This window comes from Nerophis lumbriciformis, linkage group LG35 (genome assembly GCF_033978685.3).
Source record: "Nerophis lumbriciformis linkage group LG35, RoL_Nlum_v2.1, whole genome shotgun sequence".
Classification (NCBI taxonomy): domain Eukaryota; kingdom Metazoa; phylum Chordata; class Actinopteri; order Syngnathiformes; family Syngnathidae; genus Nerophis; species Nerophis lumbriciformis.
Genome location: NC_084582.2, coordinates 5,804,052 through 5,827,500, shown reverse-complemented (window position 1 = coordinate 5,827,500; position 23,449 = coordinate 5,804,052). Strand labels below are relative to the sequence as shown.

The 23,449-nt window shown below is 41.0% G+C and overlaps 1 protein-coding gene across 6 annotated transcripts in view; it reads right to left on the bottom strand.

Moving 5' to 3' along the window:
• gria3b (glutamate receptor, ionotropic, AMPA 3b) overlaps positions 1 to 23,449 on the bottom strand; it is a 456,144-nt gene that overhangs the window by 35,945 nt on the left and 396,750 nt on the right. For 3 of the 6 annotated variants that reach the window (XR_009811483.2, XM_061927997.2, XM_061928000.2), the window contains exons 13-14: positions 21,263 to 21,510; positions 20,408 to 20,522 (exon numbers count right to left, since the gene is read on the bottom strand). Coding sequence is in view for 5 of the 6 variants with exons in the window: in XM_061927997.2 (XP_061783981.1) it covers positions 20,408 to 20,522; positions 21,263 to 21,510 (363 nt within the window). In the remaining variant the exon portion in view is untranslated. The remainder of the gene's footprint in view (positions 1 to 20,407; positions 20,523 to 21,262; positions 21,511 to 23,449) is intronic. The other 3 variants (XM_061927998.2, XM_061927996.2, XM_061927999.2) reach the window with 1 other exon arrangement.

Genomic DNA, 23,449 nt, shown 5'->3' with positions numbered 1-23,449 from the left:
CCACCGCACCGACACCCCGCCTCGTCCGCCTTCGCCGCGGCCGGCGTCACGCGCAGCAGGTAAGCAGCTTACCTGCCCGCCACCCCCGTGGCCGGGGGCTCGTAACAGGGGTCACTCCGCGCGCTCCGCCCGCGCAGCTTACCTGCCCGCCACCCCTGTTGCCGTGGGCGCGTAACAGGGGTCACTCCGCGCGCAGTGCGCTCACGAAAGGGGTGGGGCTCACCCTGGTTGATATAGACAGCAGTACGGTGGCCATGGAAGTTGGAACCCGCTAAGGAGTGTGTAACAACCCACCTGCCGAATCAACTAGCCCTGAAAATGGATGGCGCTGGAGCGTTGGGCCCATACCCGGCCGTCGCCGGCAGCGAGACGCGCTTGGAGGTGCGCTCAGCGCGGCTCCCATATGATTGCGCACTGGTGTGCGTCTGGGTCGTGACAGCGTGGCACGCGAATATCTGTGCTGCATTGGATCAGTCTCCTTTCTTTAACAGGCAAAAGCTTTATAACCTCACTAATGCCTTGCATCGTCTATATTAGATATATAACAACGGGCGGGTGCGGGCGGATGGCGGGCGGGTGCGGTTCTGATCAAATGTTACATCGGGTGGATGGCGGATGGTTGACGACTTTCTGATGCGGTTGCGGATGAAATAATTGCCTATCCGCGCATCTCTAATATACATATATATATATATATATATATATATATATATATATATATATATATATATATATATATATATATATATTTTTTTTTTTCTACTAATTTAACACTAATTTAGTTTGGTTCTTCTGTGTTTAATTTATTTTGCTAACTGTGTCAAAACTAAGCTTAATTATCTCTGTAAAAAATAATTTTCTTTGGGATCTATACCAGTGGTTCTTAACCTTGTTGGAGGTACCGAACCCCACCAGTTTCATATGCACATTCACCAAACCCTTCTTTAGTGAAAAAAAAAATAAAATAATAAAAAAAAAAAAAAATATATATATATATATATATATATATATATATATATATATATATATATATATATATATAATTTTTTTTTTTCACTAAAGAAGGGTTTGGTGAATGTGCATATGAAACTGGTGGGGTTCGGTACCTCCAACAAGGTTAAGAACCACTGGTATAGATCCCAACGAAAATTATTTTTTACAGAGATAATTAAACTTAGTTTTGACACAGTTAGCAAAATAAATTAAACACAGAAGAACCAAACTAAATTAGTGTATATACTCCAATTATAGCCAGGGTGTTTACAGAAGTGGCAAAAATGACATGTTAATTAGATCTGGGTGATAATTGGAGAGCGGCTGTTGATTATTAAATAAATGATAAAAAAAAAAATTTATATATGATGACTTAAAAGATATGAATATATTATCTAGCTAAGAGTTTATTATTATTTTACATTTTTAGGTTTAGTTTATTTTTACTTTAAAAATGATTTAGTTTGCATGAGAAAGTATTGAAGTTAATTTGTGTCTTTATTTCCAAAGCTTTTTTTTATTTTTTTTTACATTGAATATATGTAATTGATTTTTTTGCGTTTAAATTTTGTGAAGGTTTTTTTTTTTCTGCTGACAATTTCTTTTCAGTAAAAATGTGTGAATTTAGAATTTAGAATTTAGTTTATAAAAATTCAGTGCGTAAAAAAAAATCTTCGCAGAAATATTTTCTGCTTCAAAACCCAAGACCTACTTCCAGTAAATTAAGACTGATACAATTGATCGCGGATCAGAGCCAGCCAATGAGGTGTCATGTCTGCAGTCATGTGACACGAGTCTGGCGAAGCAGCAAAGAGGCAGTTTATGCAGCACTGCACACTACAGACCATGGGATCTACTGTATGTGCTTGGAACCCCTTTTTAGGAACAATATAAACATGTGGAGTTGGCTGTGCAATAGTAATTAAAAATGCACAAGATGCCGTAAAAAAATAATTAAAGAAGATCACGCGATATTACAAAAACTCACACAATAGTGACAAATTTAATGCTAAACACGTTAAAATAGACCAACTTAAAAAACGGAATAGAACTCACAATTTTTTATAAGTGAAAACACCCAGAATGTACAAACCCCGTTTCCATATGAGTTGGGAAATTGTATTAGATGTAAATATAAACAGAATACAATGATTTGCAAATCATTTTCAACCCATATTCAGTTGAATATGCTACAAAGACAACATATTTGATGTTCAAACTTTTTGCAAATAATCATTAACTTTAGAATTTGATGACAGCAATACGTGACAAAGAAGTTGGGAAAGGCGGCAATAAATACTGATACAGTTGAGGAATGCTCATCAAACACTGATTTGGAACATCCCACGGGTGTGCAGGCTAATTGGGAACAGGTGGGTGCCATGATTGGGTATAAAAACAACTTCCCAAAAAATGCTCAGTCTTTCACAAGAAAGGATGGGGCGAGGTACACCCCTTTGTCCACAACTGCGTGAGCAAATAGTCAAACAGTTTAAGAACAACGTTTCTCAAAGTGCAATTGCAAGAAATTTAGGGATTTCAACATCTACGCTCCATAATATTATCAAAAGGTTCAGAGAATCTGGAGAAATCACTCCACGTAAGCGGCATGGCCGGAAACCAACATTGAATGACCGTGACCTTCGATCCCTCAGACGGCACTGTATCAAAAACCGACATCAATCCCTAAAGGATATCACCACATGGGCTCAGGAACACTTCAGAAAACCACTGTCACTAAATACAGTTCTTCGCTACATCTGTAAGTGCAAGTTAAAGCTCTGTTATGCAAAACAAAAGCCATTTATCAAGAACATCCAGAAACGCCGCCGGCTTCTCTGGGCCTGAGATCATCTAAGATGGACTCATGCAAAGTGTAAAAGTGTTCTGTGGTCTGGCGAGTCCACATTTGAAATTGTTTTTGGAAATATTCGACATCGTGTCATCTGGACTAAAGGGGAAGCGAACCATCCAGACTGTTATCGACGCAAAGTTCAAAAGCCAGCATCTGTGATGGTATGGGGGTGCTTTAGTGCCCAAGGCATGGGTAACTTACACATCTGTGAAGGCACCATTAATGCCGAAAGGTACATACAGGTTTTGGAACAACATATGCTGCCATCTAAGTGCTGTCTTTTTCATGGACGCCCCTGCTTATTTCAGCAGACAATGACAAGCCACATTCAGCACGTGTTACAACAGCGTGGCTTCGTAAAAAAAGAGTGCAGGTACTTTCCTGGCCCGCCTGCAGTCCAGACCTGTCTCCCATCGAAAATGTGTGGCGCATTATGAAGCGTAAAATACGACAGCGGAGACCCTGGACTGTTAAACGACTGAAGCTCTACATAAAACAGAAATGGGAAAGAATTCCACTTTCAAAGTTTCAACACTTAGTTTCCTCAGTTCCTAATCGTTTATTGAGTGTTGTTAAAAGAAAAGGTGATGTAACACAGTGGTGAACATGCCCTTTCCCAACTACTTTGGCACGTGTTGCAGCCATGAAATTCTAAGTTAATTATTATTTGCAAAAAAAAAATAAAGTTTATGAGTTTGAACATCAAATATCTTGTCTTTGTAGTGCATTCAATTGAATATGGGTTGAAAAGGATTTGCAAATCATTGTATTCCGTTTATATTTACATCTAACACAATTTCCCAACTCATATGGAAACAGGGTTCGTATAACACTGACAACTACAACCACAATAAATAAATAAAACATAAATACAATCGTATCTCTCTAAAAGTGTCATTTAAAGCTGAGCTTGATCATTTCATTGGTAAAGGCTGAATTATTGCTACTGCTCTTGTATTGGTCTTAATGTAGAGTATTGCATGAGTGAATGTATCTGATTTCATATCAATACAAAACAATAGTACAACCAAATTAGGGATGTCCCGATCCGATATTTGGATCGGATCAGCTGCCGATATTTGCCAAAAATTGCGTATCGGCAAGGCATGGGAAAATGCCGATCCAGATCCAGTTTAAAAAAAAACTCCGATCCGTGTTTTCCAACGCACCGATTAAAATAATACATTCCACTTTTCTGCTGCTCCGTAATTTCCGTTCCGCATTTTCCAGCACACCTTCAACACATCCACAATTCTCACGCAGTTGCTTTTAGCTGCTGGCATTACACGACAGGCTCTTCTCACTCTTTCCTGTGTCTCCCTCTCACAGACAGCGAGCGCACCTTCTTACACACGTCACATACTGTCACGACACACGTCACATACTGTCACGTCATACGTCACATACGTATACGTCCTCTCCCAGCAGAGAGCGAGGTAGCGGCATGGCTAACGTTAGCTGTGATGCTAGCGCAGCCGCTAAGGTGCGCGCCTGCTCAAGCGTCCTCTGCGCACGGCAAATCTATGCCACGCACAAAATCAATTAAAAAAATTAGCGCATAACAATTTTCGACACACGGACACGACAGAGAAAACAGTTTTCGTCATCATTGTTCAAATATTGTGACGTCTGTCGAAACGCTTATCTCCATTCGGTGCCACACGTCCACACCATCAAAATGTCCAGGCAAAAATGTCCACATCAACACCGCATGAAAAAAAATAGTGATTTTTTTAGTTGTGATTTCCTTCTCTGCATGAAAGTTTAAAAGTAGCATATATTAATGCAGTATGAAGAAGAATGTTTTAATGTAGACATGCAAGCCTTGAAAGAAAATTTTGAAAATCATGACTACATTTCCTGCAAATGGGTGCATATCTACCCTATATTTTAACTTTAGATTTATTCTCATATCAAACTCTTTTGGCTGTCTTTTTGACACTTACCCTCCACACCCTGGATTATAAATAATGTAAATAATTCAATGTGATTATCTTGTGTGATGACTGTATTATGATGATAGTATATATCTGATAGTATATATCTGTATCATGAATCAATTTAAGTGGACCCCGACTTAAACAAGTTGAAAAACGTATTCGGGTTTTACCATTTAGTGGTCAATTGTACGGAATATGTACTTCACTGTGCAACCTACTAATAAAAGTCTCAATCAATCAATCAAAACACATAGAATCATCATACTGCTGTGATTATATGCATCAAGTGTTCATTCAAGGCTAAGGCAAAATATCGAGATATATATTGTGTATCGCAATATGGCCTTAAAATATCGCAATATTAAAAAAAGGCCATATCGCCCAGCCCTAGTTTCAATGATGCCATTTCTGTTTGTCATGTATAATTTTGTCTATTTTGTGTTTATCCTTGAATAAACAGGTCAGTTTCTTGTTACCAACCATTGTGTATTATTCAAACTCCCCTAATTCAGCTGGCTAGTTGTTATCAAGAGTACTAAAACCCTTTTCAACATGATTCTGACAACTAAGTAGGCTAAATAACTTTAAACTTTAATACAGTATCGGTCAGTATCGGTATCGCATACCTGCCAACTACTCCGGTTTTCCCGTAATTAGTACGGTTTTCATCAACCTATTCCGGGTTACGGTTGCAGTGATAAAAAATACGGTTTTTCATTAATTAAAAAAAAATATATTTTTAAAAGTTTTATTCACGAAATCGAGTAACAACAACGACAATCGACACTGCTTCCCGTAACTTCCTATCGAGCCATTCCGAATGCCATGCGCGAGGCTATTTATAGCACCGCTGCCAAGCACGAGGCACCAGTTGCCATTGTTTCCAAACGAGCGAACGATCATGGAATCAGCCGGAGAAAAATCGCAAACGAGTCTTAAACCGAAAAGAAAACTGCAGTCATTCCGTGAAGAATATTCAAAAGCCTATCCGGGAATAATTATCCGTTCCAAAAAGGGTGAAAACTACGCGAATTGCACCTTGTGCAGACAAGATTTTTCGATCGGACACGGAGGAATTAGCGATGTAAAAGACCACGTTGGGACAAAAAAATCACAAGTCTAATGCCGTTGCTAGCGATACAAGTGGAAAACTTTCAACGTTTTTCGTCGCCCAAACAGATTCTTTGGATGTGATAAATGCCGAAGTTTAATTAATAATAATAATAATAATTTCAAACTATTGAAGTTCGCTTACAGAATAAACATGTCAATCAACCCATATGATTTTTGCTGTAATATTTTTGTTTTGAAAAGTCACTGTGACTGATAGAAAAGTGATGGTTTTAGCAACATTTTAACCTGTCTGAATGCTAATAATCATTTTGCGTCGGGGGGCGAAGTGAACCCCCCACCAGGACTTTGTCCTGGCCCCTGGACCCTGGCTACTAGGTTTTTCTGATTTCAACAGTTGGCAGGTATGGTATCGGTCAGTATCGGTATTGGATCGGAAATGCAAAAACAATATCGGTATCGGATCGGAAGTGCAAAAACCTGGATCGGGACATCCCTAAACCAAATTAATATCTACACTGAAGCGCGGGATGAAGATGACATTTTCTATTCATACTTACAAGTGCGACTTCCGGACGGCTTCGAAGCAATTCTGGACCACCATCCGCCGCCTCAGGAAGGGGAAGCAGTGCACTATCAACACCGTGTATGGTGAGGATGGTGTTCTGCTGACCTCGACTGCAGATGTTGTGGATCGGTGGAGGGAATACTTCGAAGACCTCCTAAATCCCACCAACACGTCTTCCTATGAGGAAGCAGTGCCTGGGGAGTCTGTGGTGGGCTCTCCTATTTCTGGGGCTGAGGTTGCTGAGGTAGTTAAAAAGCTCCTCGGTGGCAAGGCCCAAAGGGTAGATGAGATCCGCCCGGAGTTCCTTAAGGCTCTGGATGCTGTGGGGCTGTCTTGGTTGACAAGACTCTGCAGCATCGCGTGGACATCGGGGGCGGTACCTCTGGATTGGCAGACCGAAGTGGTGGTTCCTCTCTTTAAGAAGGGGAACCAGAGGGTGTGTTCTAACTATCGTGGGATCACACTCCTCAGCCTTCCCGGTAAGGTCTATTCAGGTGTACTTGAGAGGAGGCTACGCCGGATAGTCGAACCTCGGATTCAGGAGGAACAGTGTGGTTTTCGTCCTGGTCGTGGAACTGTGGACCAGCTCTATACTCTCGGCAGGGTCCTTGAGGGTGCATGGGAGTTTGCCCAACCAGTCTTCATGTGTTTTGTGGACTTGGAGAAGGCATTCGACCGTGTCCCTCGGGAAGTCCTGTGGGGAGTGCTCAGAGAGTATGGGGTATCGGACTGTCTGATTGTGGCAGTCCGCTCCCTGTATGATCAGTGCCAGAGCTTGGTCCGCATTGCCGGCAGTAAGTCGGACACGTTTCCAGTGAGGGTTGGACCCCGCCAAGGCTGCCCTTTGTCACCGATTCTGTTCATAACTTCTATGGACAGAATTTCTAGGCGCAGTCAAGGCGTTGAGGGGATCCGGTTTGGTGGCTGCAGGATTAGGTCTCTGCTTTTTGCAGATGATGTGGTCCTGATGGCTTCATCCGGCCAGGATCTTCAGCTCTCACTGGATCGGTTCGCAGCCGAGTGTGAAGCGACTGGGATGAGAATCAGCACCTCCAAGTCCGAGTCCATGGTTCTCGCCCGGAAAAGGGTGGAGTGCCATCTCCGGGTTGGGGAGGAGATCTTGCCCCAAGTGGAGGAGTTCAAGTACCTCGGAGTCTTGTTCACGAGTGAGGGAAAAGTGGATCGTGAGATCGACAGGCGGATCGGTGCGGCGTCTTCAGTAATGCGGACGCTGTATCGATCCCTTGTGGTGAAGAAGGAGCTGAGCCGGAAGGCAAAGCTCTCAATTTACCGGTCGATCTACGTTCCCATCCTCACCTATGTTCATGAGCCTTGGGTTATGACCGAAAGGACAGGATCACGGGTACAAGCGGCCGAAATGAGTTTCCTCCGCCGGGTGGCGGGGCTCTCCCTTAGAGATAGGGTGAGAAGCTCTGTCATCCGGGAGGAGCTCAAAGTAAAGCCGCTGCTCCTCCACATCGAGAGGAGCCAGATGAGGTGGTTCGGGCATCTGGTCAGGATGCCACCCGAACGCCTCTCTAGGGAGGTGTTTAGGGCACGTCCGACCGGTAGGAGGCCGCGGGGAAGACCCAGGACACGTTGGGAAGACTATGTCTCCCGGCTGGCCTGGGAACGCCTCGGGGTCCCACAGGAAGAGCTGGACGAAGTGGCTGGGGAGAGGGAAGTCTGGGCTTCCCTGCTTAGGCTGCTGCCCCCGCGACCCGACCTCGGATAAGCGGAAGAAGATGGATGGATGGATGGACTTACAAGTGCAGGTCATATGTGGTTCCGCTCTACCTCCCAATAAAACATGAAAGGCAAATTGAAAATGAGCAAAACTAGTGCACTGATGAATGAGTGACATGAGGACTCCGTTCAGGAAGGATGTGCCCTAAGGGGTCTGACGCAATACATAATGCAGAGAGAGAAGATTACACCACAGCATGCATCAAAGCCAATCCTGAAAATCGCTTGGCGAGGAGCCGAGCATCGTTTTGGCTCATGGAGACATTGATTAACAATGCAATTACCCTATAACATGCTCTGTGTCTGAAACTCAATCTAGGCTGCACTGTATTGTGCTGGAGGACAGGGAGGAAGTGTGTGTGTGTGTGTGTGTGTGTGTGTGTGTGTGATGTCTATTGCGAGTACGGGCTGTAAGCACGATGCAGGCAATGAACTGTTTGGAAGAGCGCGCTGGGGGCAACACTTAATCCAGGCCTCTCCAACGACCCCCGAAGAGGCCAAAATAAGCCAGCAAACAACAACTGAGTACATACCTGTGTATTATAAAAAAAAATGATAGATGGCATGATGGCTCCTGAGCATGCTCTCAGTCACACAAAAAAAAAAAAGACACTTAATGAGCTAAGCGACTGGAGAACGCAATGCAAATATTGAACAAAACGTGACTCAAGAGGGAACCTTAGGAGGACGATATTTAATCTATGCTTTGTGCCGACTCTTATGATGCTGCTAGGGGACCCATTATGCTCATTTCCGGCCCTTCTGGAGTTGCTCTGCATAATTCTCTATGTAAAAATAGCTCCATTTATCTTTTAGTGACCTTTTCTTCATCTTTGGTCTGAGCACCCTTATTTGCAAGAAATAACCTCTTAACACCATGCTCCTTTTTTTTTTTTAACTTGATTTGTCATGCATGCACTGTGCAAACATTGCCAATGGGAGAGTCAGTTGGGATAATTTGAGGATTAACAAAGCAACAATAAACTGCAATGGGCAACGTTGTGATTCTTTTTTTATTGCCAGTACGGTGGTACCTCGGTTTTCATTACTAATCCTTTCCAAAGGGAGCCCTTTGAAATAATACGAATGTTGAAATACAAAACCCAAAACCAGTGAAGTTAAGTAATTCGTAAATAAAAAACAGAATCATTTCAAAAACAATTTGAAATGTGGACTCGTCAGACCACGGAACATGTTTCCACTTTGCATCAGTCCATCATAGATGAGCTCGGGCTCAGCTAAGCCAGGCGGCGTTTCTGGGTGTTGTTGAGAAATGGCTTTCGCTTTGCATGGTAGAGTTTTAACTTGCACTTACAGATGTAGCGACAAACTGTAGTCACTGACAGTGGTTTTCTGAAGTGTTCCTGAGCCCATGTGGTGATATCCTTTACGCACTGATGTCGGTTTTTGAGGCAGTATTGCCTGAGGGATCAAAGGTCTGTAATATAATTTCTTACATGCAGTGATTTCTCCAGATTCTCTGAACCTTTTGATGATATTACGGACCGCAGATGGTGAAATCCCGAAATTCCTTGCAATAGCTTGTTAAGAAATGTTTTTCTTAAAGTGAAGTGAAGTGAATTATATTTATATAGCGCTTTTCTCTAGTGACTCAAAGCGCTTTACATAGTGAAACCCAATATCTAAGTTACATTTAAACCAGTGTGGGTGGCACTGGGAGCAGGTGGGTAAAGTGTCTTGCCCAAGGACACAACGGCAGTGACTAGGATGGCGGAAGCGGGGATCGAACCTGCAACCCTCAAGTTGCTGGCACGGCCGCTCTACCAACCGAGCTATACCGCCCTTAAACTATTTGTTCACAAAGTGGAGACCCTCGCCCCATCCTCGTTTGTGAATGACTGAGCATTTTATGGAAGCTGCTTTTATACCCAATCATGGCACCCACCGGTTCCCAATTAGCCTGTTCACCTGTGGGATGTTCCAAATAAGTGTTTGATGAGCATTCCTCAACTTTTTCAGTCTTTTTTGACACTTGTGCCAGCTTTTTTGAAACATGTTGCAGGCATCAAACTCCAAATGAGCTAATATTTGCAAAAAAAACAACACATTTTCCAGTTCGAAAGTAGCTTGTCTTTGCAGTCTATTCACTTAAATATAAGTTGAGAAGGATTTGGAAATCATTGTATTTTGTTTTTATTTACGATTTACACAACGTGACAACTTCACTGGTTTTGGGTTTTGTAATTTATATCATCGGAAACCATTTTTTAAATCCAAAAATGTTGACGCACAACACTTTTTAGCAGATAACAATCATAGTTTAACATGCAGGAAACAATGCAAAGTGCATGTACATAATGAGTGAAATTGATAAATGAATGTTTAACATCACATGTACATTTTATTTAAGACTTTTGGGGAGGATTGGGGAGCACAAAATCCCCTGTGTACGTTGCTACTTCTTTCTTTCTTTAGGCATCCCAAACGCCTGCTATTTAACAAAATTCCGCTATTCTTCTGACCCAAAGATTCTCAAACTGTAGTGGTATGCGGGTTTCATCAAGTCATCAAGAATTACTTAAATACAGGGATGTTCCGATGCCAATACAGCACATTTTTGAGCGCATTTATCGGCCGATAATATCGACAGGCCGATATTATCGGACAACTCTAGTTATTTGAATGACCATTACCATAATATGTTACGTTAACATACCAGGCATATTCTCTGTTGGTTATTTGTGCGTCATATAACGTACACTTATTCAGCCTGTTGTTCACTATTCTTTATTTATTTTAAATTGCCTTTCAAATGTCTATTCTTGGTGTTGGGTTTTATCAAATAAATTTCCCCCAAAAATGCGACTTATATATGTTTTTTCCCTTCTTAATTATGCATTTTCGACCGGTGCAACTTATACTCCGAAAAATACGGTAGTTTTGGACTCCCTCAGTTCCTGTTTTGTGCACCCTTGAGTTTGCTTTAGTTACCATGGTTGCTTATTATTTTCACCTGCCTCTGATTGGTGTTCGGGACGCTCACCTGTTCCCCGAGCACTAATCAGAGGCAGGTGAAAATAATATGCAACCATGGTAACTAAAACAAACTCAAGGGTGCACAAAAACAGGAACTGAGGGAGTCCAAAACTAACCGAAAATACCAAAACATGATCCGGGCTACGGATCATGACAAAATGTTTATCCTTTTTGCGATTTGAACAGTTCGAACAGCCGAAAATAACGTAATCATAGGGCATTTTTCTTCCAGAGAGGCTAAATGGCGCCTAATACCCATTGAGAACAGACGCCGGTTTGACCACTATATACAGGTAAAAGCCAGTAAATTAGAATATTTTGAAAAACTTGATTTATTTCAGTAATTGCATTCAAAAGGTGTAACTTGCAGATGACATGGCACCCCAAACCATCACTGATGGTGGAAACTTTACACTAGACTTCAGGCAACGTGGATCCTGTGCCTCTCCTGTCTTCCTCCAGACTCTGGGACCTCGATTTCCAAAGGAAATGCAAAATTTTCATGGTTGGGTGATGGTTTGGGGTGCCATGTCATCTGCTGGTGTCGGTCCACTCTGTTTCCTGAGATCCAGGGTCAACGCAGCCGTCTACCAGCAAGTTTTAGAGCACTTCATGCTTCCTGCTGCTGACCTGCTCTATGGAGATGGAGATTTCAAGTTCCAACAGGACTTGGCGCCTGCACACAGCGCAAAATCTACCCGTGCCTGGTTTACGGACCATGGTATTTCTGTTCTAAATTGGCCCGCCAACTCCCCTGACCTTAGCCCCATAGAAAATCTGTGGGGTATTGTGAAAAGGAAGATGCAGAATGCCAGACCCAAAAACGCAGAAGAGTTGAAGGCCACTATCAGAGCAACCTGGGCTCTCATAACACCTGAGCAGTGCCAGAAACTCATCGACTCCACGCCACGCCGCATTAACGCAGTAATTGAGGCAAAAGGAGCTCCAACCAAGTATTGAGTATTGTACATGCTCATATTTTTCATTTTCATACTTTTCAGTTGGCCAACATTTCTAAAAATCCCTTTTTTGTATTAGCCTTAAGTAATATTCTAATTTTGTGACACACGGAATTTTGGACTTTCATTTGTTGCCACTTCAAATCATCAAAATTAAATGAAATAAACATTTGAATGCATCAGTCTGTGTGCAATGAATAAATATAATGTACAAGTTACACCTTTTGAATGCAATTACTGAAATAAATCAAGTTTTTCAAAATATTCTAATTTACTGGCTTTTACCTGTATATGTTAAATTGACCTTTAAATATTGAATTGTGTTGAGTTTAATACAACAACAAAAAACATACATAGATGACCTATATTTCTCTTAAGATGCATCTTGAAGTGTAAGTCTGCTTAAATGTTTTAAAACATTAAATGTGCCACAGTCACAACATACCGTGATTACTTCTAAACAATTGCTCTAATCGCTCTAATAACTTCCATTAGTGTTGTTTCTATACAACATCTTAAAAGTTTCATCAGCCTATTACAATGTAAGTATTACGTATGTTTGTATATTTCTCCGACACATGAATCAAACGTCTCTTTTTTTCCCTACAAAATGAACGACGCAGTGGCTTTCTCATGTGTTGATATCCAGGAGCACACATGCGGCATGGTGTGGCGTCAATGAATCAGGGATTTGTGCGTGCACAATGACAACACAACCTAATTGACTTTCCATCAACATGGTTCCTGTGGTCCAGGCACGGTCCAGAATGGCATAACCGCCGACTATAAGAGGAATTCACAGCTGCTTGGCTGTTCAGTTGTGGTCAAGGCCGATTCATGACGAATGGCGTTAAAGGTGTAATTACACAGCTGTGGTCCACAATTACCTGACCTATATTATCCCATTTGAGGTGACAGCATTATTTGTCTTTACATTGACTTGTAATGTAAGGACTTGAATGCAGCTGTCTTCAGTGAATCTAACACATATCTGAGTAATCTTATACTTGGTTGTCATGGTTGAAAAGGGGCTTAAAGGCCTACTGAAACCCACTATTACCTACCACGCAGTCTGATAGTTTATATATCAATGATGAAATCTTAACATTGCAACACATGCCAATACGGCCGGGTTAGCTTATGTCGGAGGCAGATATTTACATACATCCGTATTTAAGTGTTACTTCTTTAATTTCATAATCATATTACAAAACAGCTAGTGTTTTTCTTCCAATTGTGGTCTTTTGGTTGTCTGCAAATACTATGTGCTAACCTTGAGTGTGGAATGTAAGAAAGAGAGATACTCCTTCTTCGTATCTATTCTTCTGTCCAGGTGCGGAGGACAATGGGCATGTGTTTAGGCTGGAAAGACAAGACAACGAGGGTGGGAGGGAGAGAGACTTTATAGAATTATAGAATAGAAGGTTTCCATTTGGTAGAGCAGACCATCTTAGCTGTGCGATTTAATGTTCTATGCTGGACTGGTCTCATCATATTTGCAAAGCTTTGAAAATATATTACAAAATACCTATTCTTCCTCTGGTGGTTCTTTTACTCAGCTTTAAGTGTCGTAAAGAGCTTGGGAGCGACGACCAGAAACTTGAATTCCCTGGGTGGAACAACTGGTCCAAACGCAACACTTACTAAAGAGCAAATTTTAAATTTTGCGCGGAATATCCTGCTGAAAACGTCTCGGTATGATGACGTCAGCGCGTGACGTCACGGATTGTAGAGGACATTTTGGGACAGCATGGTGGCCAGCTATTAAGTCGTCTGTTTTCATCGCAAAATTCCACAGTATTCTGGACATCTGTGTTGGTGAATCTTTTGCAATTTGTTCAATGAACAATGGAGACAGCAAAGAAGAAAGCTGTAGGTGGGAAGCGGTGTATTGCGGCAGGTGTTGTGCCGGATAACGCACCCCCGCCGTAGAATGCACCCCCTGACTGGTGTGCCGGATAACACAGCCGGTGTTTCATTGTTTACATTCCCGAAAGATGACAGTCAAGCTTTACCATTGGCCTGTGGAGAACTGGGACAACAGAGACTCTGACCAGGAGGACTTTGAGTTGGATACGCAGACACGGTACCGTGAGTACGCATGCAGCTGCGACTTCCAAACATTTGATCGCTTGCCCGTACGTGCGTGCCACTATGTGCATGTCACGTACGTAACTTTGGGGACTTTGGGGAAATATATGTGCTGTATGAACTTTGGGGTGGCGAACGGTACTTTGGGCCGTGGGATTGAGTGTGTTGTGCAGGTGTTTGAGTTGTATTGGCGGGTTATATGGACGGGAGGGGGGAGGTGTTTGTTATGCGGGATTAATTTGTGGCATATTAAATATAAGCCTGGTTGTGTTGTGGCTAATAGAGTATATATATGTCTTGTGTTTATTTACTGTTTTAGTCATTCCCAGCTGAATATCAGGTCCCACCCGCCTCTCACAGCATGTTCCCTATCTGAATCGCTCCCACTGCCCTCTAGTCCTTCACTCTCACTTTCCTCATCCACAAATCTTTCGTCCTCGCTCAAATTAATGGGGAAATTGTCGCTTTCTCGGTCCGAATCGCTCTCGCTGCTGGTGGCCATGATTGTAAACAATGTGCAGATGTGAGGAGCTCCACAACCTGTGACGTCACGCTACTCGTCTGCTACTTCCGGTACAGGCAAGGCTTTTTTTTATCAGCGACCAAAAGTCGCGAACTTTATCGTCGATGTTCTCTACTAAATCCTTTCAGCAAAAATATGGCAATATCGCGAAATGATCAAGTATGACACATAGAATGGACCTGCTATCCCCGTTTGAATAAGAAAATCACATTTCAGTAGGCCTTTAACACTTGCACTATTAGCTCCTGCAATGGGAAAATGATTCATTATTTGCCCACAAAAGAAGAAGACGGTAGGGCGTGATGGTGGAAAGGGTCAAAAAAGCAAGAGTTATTAATGAGCGCCACAGTGCAATCGGGCCCCAAGGTGTTTCTTCAGATGACCCATTAAAAACAAATCACAAGCCTTTAAATGTTAATTAGACTTCTCACGTTGCAATGTGCAATGCTTAGTCCCCTCAAGACGCCGCTGTTCCCCTTGCTTTCCATTGGCCTCAGTGGAGCCATTTTGACAATTGACGTAATTGGCCTCAGAACACAACGCTTCCGGATCTGGATGTGTACCACATGCTTACAATGCAAGACATTCAGCAAAGTTTAGCTACTAATGTTAGCTTTTACTAGTATTACTATTAGTAGGAGTAGTATGACTATTACATGTAGCAACAGCATGACTGCAAATGGTTGGTCACTTTTCTGGAACTGATTTTGTGTGTTTGCGTGAACTATGAATGCCAATGATCTTATTTGTATTCACTTGCATTTACAACTGTTAGATATAGTTAAACAGTTTTGGCCGCCGATCTCGATCCGATTTTTTTTGGCCTGCACATTGATTTTGAGTCCTGATGCATTACTTTGGCAATACATTATAGAACTGAACATGTTTTATAGCAAGTAACTAAAGAAAATACAACTTTTATAAAGCTTATCTTATTAAATAGCATGCCATCTCATGCCATGGCAATTGCAATAAACGTGCCATCTCCGGGTCGGGGAGGAGATCTTGCCCCAAGTGGAGGAGTTCAAGTACCTCGGAGTCTTGTTCACGAGTGAGGGAAGAGTGGATCGTGAGATCGACAGGCGGATCGGTGCGGCGTCTTCAGTAATGCGGACGCCGTATCGATCCGTTGTGGTGAAGAAGGAGCTGAGCCGGAAGGCAAAGCTCTCGATTTACCGGTCGATCTACGTTCCCATCCTCACCTATGGTCATGAGCTTTGGGTTATGACCGAAAGGACACGATCACGGGTACAAGTGTCAGAAATGAGTTTCCTCCGCCGGGTGGCGGGGCTCTCCCTTAGAGATAGGGTGAGAAGCTCTGTCATTCGGGGGGAGCTCAAAGTAAAGCCGCTGCTCCTCCACATCGAGAGGAGCCAGATGAGGTGGTTCGGGCATCTGGTCAGGATGCCACCCGAGCGCCTCCCTAGGGAGGTGTTTAGGGCACGTCCGACCGGTAGGAGGCCACGGGGAAGACCCAGGACACGTTGGGAAGACTATGTCTCCCGGCTGGCCTGGGAACGCCTCGGGATCCCCCGGGAGGAGCTGGACGAAGTGGCTGGGGAGAGGGAAGTCTGGGCTTCCCTGCTTAAGCTGCTGCCCCCGCGACCCGACCTCGGATAAGCGGAAGAAGATGGATGGATGGATCTTATTAAATTTAGTGCGACATCTAGCCACATTTTTTTTCACAAAATAAAGTGGCTCGTGAACAATAACTAAACAAAAACCAAAGCTATTGGCTCTCATTTAAATTATTTGGGTTTAGCCCTCAAAGTCATCCTGTATCCAGATACTTACTCCCCGAGTGTGTAAACAATTAAAAAAAAAAACTAACAAAAAAAAGGTTTTGTAATAAAAAGTTCACGAAAAAAAAAGTTTTCTAATCACTTATCACTCATCATTTATATATACTGATACGATACTAGGTATTGATAGTATTGATATTTAGATCGATCAACCCTACTTTACATTACAGCTTTAGCAGTTAGCTCAGGGGTCGGCAACCCGCGGCTCTTTAGCGCCGCCCTAGTGGCTCTCTGGAGATTTTTCAAAAATGTATGAAAAATGGAAAAAGATAAGGGGAAAAAAATACATTTTTTTGTTTTAATATGGTTTCTGTAGGAGGACAAACATGACACAAACCGCCCTAATTGTTATAAAGCACACTGTTTATATTAAACATGCTTCACTGATTCGAGTATTTGGCGAGCGACGTTTTGTCCTACTAATTTTGGCGGTCCTTGAACTCACCGCAGTTTGTTTACATGTATAACTTTCTCCGACTTTCTAGGACGTGTTTTATGCCACTTCTTTTTCTGTCTCATTTTGTCCACCAAACTTTTAACGTTGTGCATGAAAGGTGAGTTTTGTTGATGTTATTGACTCGTGTGGAGTGCTAATCAGACATTTTTGGTCACTGCATGACTGCAAGCTAATCGATGCTAACATGCTATTTAGGCTAGCTATATGTACATATTGCATCATTATGCCTCATTTGTAGCTATATTTGAGGTCATGTAGTTTCCTTTAAGTCATCTTAATTCAATTTATATCTCATGACACACTATCTGTATGTAATATGGCTTTTAATTTTTTGCGGCTCCAGACAGATTTGTTTTTGTATTTTTGGTCCTATATGGCTCTTTCAACATTTTGGCTTGCCGACCCCTGAGTTAGCTCATTGTCCTTCTTGTCGGAGTGTGTGTGTGTGTGTGTGATTCTCAAATCAATATTTTGATACTTTAGTTATTTCAGATAATGTATATCATTACCAGGAACACAGTTTAAAGTAATTAAATCATTAAGATCTTGTCTAAATGAAAAGTGATTGGTAGAAAATAATACATGTATAGTATACGGTATATGACACTACACTAATCTCACATAGACAAAAAAAAAGAATCTTAGATTTATTCAAGTAAAGTTTCTAAATAATTCATCATTGAGGCGTCATTACATTATACGTGGCAATTGCAATAAAACAGTCACTGCGAACTGTTTATTTAAGGAAATTACTGGCAAATAAAATGAGTCACTCAGTAGCAAGTGTATGTATCCTTTCATCGAAGGCTATTTGGAAACACTGCATACAGAATTTAATATACCGTATTTTTTGGACTATAAGTCGCAGTTTTTTTTCATAGTTTGGCCAGGCTCTAGTGCGAATTATATATGTTTTTTTCCTTTTTTATTATGCATTTTCGGCAGGTGCGACTTATACTCCGGTGCGACTTATACTCCGAAAAATACGGTACATAAAATAACACATTCATGGCAGAATAACGCCATCATTTGTTTAGCGCTCTGATTTTATGTTGTTTGAAGATGATTCCCCAAGAGCAGCAACATTTGAAATAGACTACCTTTTAAATTTTACTAGACACATTAGGTATATTTGCGCAAACTATCGTATCGGTATCGACGATACTCGCCTGAATTTTACTCGGGTCAACAGATCGGAAGGAAAAATCACTGGTATCGCACATCCCTAGTGTGTAGCCATTCCTTCTCCTCTAGTCTTCCAGTACTTGGAAGACACTTTATTTTCCACCTCGGTGGTTAGGATTAGTATCTTAGAAGCCGCTTCTCAACGGTGCATCCAGCTTGCTCTCAAACTCGAGCCGGTGTTCTGGCATGACACGCACTCTCCTGGTATTCATGCAACTCCTGCCTATGTGTAACAAGGAATATGGACACGTAATTGTGTCTCCTTGAGCGTGTATCCCTTTTGAGGGAATCTTTCACAGGAGTACAATTTTAACCATGTAAACCAGGGGTGCTCACACTTTTTCTGCAGGCGAGCTACTTTTCAATTGATCAAGTCGTGGGGATCTACCTCATTCATATATATAATTTATATTTACTTATTTATGAAATATATGTTTTTGTTAACAAGTTAAAGGTGTTTAATGATAATGCAAGCATGTTTAACACATATAGTTAATATTGTTAAACAATTAAAGGTGTTTAATGATAATACAAGCATGTTTAACACATATAGTTAATATTGTTAACAAGTTAACGGTGTTTAAAGATAATACAAGCATGTTTAACACATATAGTTAATATTGTTAACAAGTTAAAGGTGTTTAAAGATGATACAAGCATGTTTAACACATATAGTTAATATTGTTAACAAGTTAAAGGTGTTTAATGATAATACAAGCATGTTTAACACATATAGTTAATATTGTTAACAAGTTAAAGGTGTTTAAAGATAATACAAGCATGTTTGACACATATAGTTAATATTGTTAACGAGTTAACAGTGTTTAATGATAATACAAGCATGTTTATTAACACATATAGTTAATATTGTTAATAAGTTAAAGGTGTTTAATGATAATACAAGCATGTTTAACACATATAGTTAATATTGTTAAGAAGTTAAAGGTGTTTAATGATAATACAAGCATGTTTAACACATATAGTTAATATTGTTAATAAGTTAAAGGTGTTTAAAGATAACACAAGCATGTTTAACACATATAGTTAATATTGTTAACAAGTTAAAGGTCTTTAAAGATAATACAAGCATGTTTAACACATATAGATTCCTTTCTTTCATGAAGACAAGAATAAAAGTTGGTGTATTACCTGATTCTGATGACTTGCATTGATAGGAATCAGACAGTGGTGCTGATAACGTCCGCATTTTCGAATGGAGGAGAACAAAAATCCTCCTTCTGTCCAATACCACATGAAAGTGGTTGGTTTTTGGCATCTTATTTGTCCAGCTTCCGTACTCCTTTGTATGCACTTTACAAGAAATACATTGTCGGCAAACTCCGTAGCTTGCTAGCTTGTGCACGCCAGCTTTCTGAGACTCTTATTTTGTTAGCGCAACTGTGCAACTGTGCAGTCGGTCTTTGGAGTTTTGACGACAGGTACGGCGCCAGAGTCTGTTGAAATAAAGTGTTTCTCGCCTTCCAGTCGGTAATTTTAAGGAGCTGGCAGCAGCCAGCGTCATCTCAGAAGACCCACGGGTGCCGTGAATGTCAATCAAGTGACGAAAGTGACGTCATAGTGAAGATTTATGATCGCTCATTTTTAGGACTATTTTTTTAATAGCCTGGCTGGTGATCGACTGACACACCCTCCGAGATCGACCGGTAGCTCGCGATCGACGTAATGAGCACCCCTGATGTAAACACTGGGTGGTAAGGATCAGTTTAAAAAAATGCAAATATCGGCCTCGACCCGATCCAATGGGCTCGTTACAAATCTGGACTTTTTTTTTAATTACTAAAGGCAATGTATGACAGTCGTTGTTGTTATATTTTTGGGTTTAAAAAAAATAAGCATACAGCAGCTTTAATGTTAACGCCGATAAGAATTGCTATCACTAAAGCTACATCCCAGACAAGTTGAGCTGCCCTACAGATGTTTAAGCGTGACTAAAAACAGCTCAAACTTCCACAACTGCAGGGCAGCATCTACACCTCAAATTCTGATTGATGTGCACTTGATGTCACCAAATCTCCCGTTTGCTAAGCAGGGCTCCTTTTGTATGAGCTGAAGCGTTAAGGTCTCCGACTATCATCAGTCAGTCGGGCAGCAGCAGGTTGTTCAGGGCGGACATTCGCTTGGGTTCCGGTTGGGTTGCTATAACAGCCTTGCCGATTACTCTGCACTGTAGTACCCGATTGTGGTGACATCGAGGCTGACCTTGGAGTCACCTCCCCCGCTGCCGCACTCTCCCTTGTCGTACCACCATTTGTTTTTCAATTTGTCCAAGAGGCCTTGCTCATTCAGTTTTAAAACTGCCAGGTTAACAGCATTTCTTGAAACGATAAAACATAACTTGTAAGAAAATGCACAGGTCCGTGAGAAATCTAATGCAAAGTAATGGGTTTACTTATAAGCATCAATGTGATAGGCAGCGGTGGTAGAGAGGCTACCACCGCAGAACCAGTTACTCAGAATGGCTTAGGAAAGGACAAATTGCGGTTTAAGAATTTAAGGAGAGATAAGAGGCTCACTTAACGTAAAGACAGTGTTAAATCTTGGAAAAAAAGGTGGCATGAAGGGTTACGTACTGTAGTTTAACAAACTGAAGTGTGCGGGATGGGGACACTTGTCATTGAGAAGAGAAGTAACAACGGCAAACATCATGCAATTAACATTTGTCACAAGTGACGGCACAGCTTTTAAAAGGCTAAATTGAAAAACCATTGAACTGGTAAATTAAAAAGTGACAACACAACAGTCAGGTAGGACAACACACGGGACGGAAGGAGAGATCGAAGGGGGAGGAGGGGAGAAGAGCAACGGGAAGAGAGGCATAAATATGAAATGATAGTTAGCTTTAACCATATCAATAGGATTTGATCAGAACATCATTGAAATCATTGAAAAGTTAGCAGAAAACCCTTTGTATCCAAGTGCATTGAAAAGCATACTACCGTTACCTGTGCTTGCATAAAACAAACAAGGAGGAGGAGACAATGACAACAAGGGGGACATCAGGGTAGGTGGAATACTATAACAACATGGAGGATATTGTTATATTATTCCACCCACCTTAATGCTGAGCCTTTGGGCGTCGCCACACCGTAGCCTTTGGAGTCGAGGTTCCCGCCCACTTTCATGGTGTCGCACGGCTTCCGCTGCTCGATGTACTCATTCATGGTGGACTCCAGGAGAAAGGCGAACTTGCCCTTTGACTTTCGTACCCGGGCCACGCCATCGGGGGTGGTCTTAACAAACACCGAGGGCTCAGCCGATTTCATGTACGACCACATCTTCTCGTACACGGCTATTTTGGATCGCTGTGCGGGGAGGAAGCACAAGGGGAAGAACGGGTTCAGAAGCACGTAGATGTCTTGTCACGTGTCCAATGGATTTTGTAGGATTTTGAGCTTAATGATCACTTGATTGACAGCGGTGTTAAGAAGTACTTAAAGACATCCTTTAAAACCTCTGTGATATCTTCAAATACTCCCACAAAAGATCTGCTTTGTGAAGTTAGTAAGATCATGAAGCACAATAATTGACAAAGTCCATTTCTCTGGGTTGGCATTAGTATCAGCCCATCACATCTACAGATGCGTAATTAAAGATTGTACAAGCACTTCATTGTTCTCATGTTTTTCTTTCTTTCTTTTAGTTTATTTCGAACATGAACACACTTACATCATAATACATCACACAATTTCATATCATTTCATTTTACATCATGCCCGAAAAGGAGTAGGAAGAAGCAAAGCTTATTTAATCCTACCCCTTTCCCACTTCAAAGCGTTTACAAATATATAGAATCATTTACTGACCTTTTTATATAATAAAATAACATCTATGAATTAGTATACAACAGTTTTGTAATATGTAATTAATTAATTAATTCAGTCATTATTAACATACTGAGATGAAGAGTATCTTATTTTCAATAAGGTTGAAAGTATTTCTCATAATTCTTTTTTGTACTCTGTAAGCACTATTATTTTGAACAACCTCTTAAACTGGATCATATCAGTACAATTTTTAACTTCTTTACTTAATCCATTCCATAATTTAATTCCACATACTGATATGCTAAAAGTTCTAAGTGTTGTACGTTCATATAAATGTTTTAAATTATTTTTTCCTCTAAGGTTATATTTCTCCTCTTTAGTTGAGAAGAATTGTTGTACATTCTTTGGTAGCAGGTTATAGTTTGCTTTGTACATCATTTTAGCTGTTTGCAATTTTACCAAATCACCGAACTTTAATATTTCTGACTTAATAAATAAAGTATTTGTGTGTTCTCTATATCCAACATTATGTATTATTCTAACTGATCTTTTTTGTAACACGGTTAGCGAATGTAGCGCACATTTGTAGTTATTTCCCCATATTTCTGCACAATAACTCAGATATGGTAACACTAGCGAGCAGTAGAGAATATGTAGTGATTTTTGGCCCAGGACATATTTTGCTTTATTCATTATTGAAATGTTTTTTGCCACTTTATGTTGTATGTTTTGTATATGAGATTTCCAGTTCATTTGATCATCTATTAATACTCCCAAAAATCTAGTTTATTTTACCCTTTCTATGTCTACTCCGTCTATTTGTATTTGTGTATGATGCTCTTTTCTACTATTACCAAATAGCATTATTTTAGTGAGATTACTGAGATTCAAAGATAGTCTGTTTTTGTCAAACCATCTTTTTAATTTGTTCATTTCTTCTGTTATTATTTGTATTATCTTCTGTGTGCTCTCTCCTGAACAGAAAGCAGTTGTGTCGTCCGCAAATAAAACCAACTTTAAGTCCTTCGTAACCTTACAAATGTCGTTTATATAAAGATTGAACAATCTTGGTCCCAGTATTGATCCCTGGGGTACACCACAGGATATATCTAGCCGTGTTGACATATTTTCACCCATCTTCACATATTGCTTCCTGTTGGTTAAATAACTTCTTACCCAATTCAATACCAAACCACTGATGCCATGTTTGAAATTAACATATGTATACAGTATAAGTCAGTGCAATTCAACTGGCAGCCCGGGGGCCAAATCCGGCCCGGTAGTGACACCTTACCACTAGAGATGTCCGATAATATCGGCCTGCCGATATTATCGGCCGATAAATGCGTTAAAATGTAATATCGGAAATTATCTGTATCGTTTTTTTTTTTATTATCGGTATCGGGTTGTTTTTTTTTATTTTATTTTATTTTTTATTAAATCAACATAAAAAACACAAGATACACTTACAATTAGT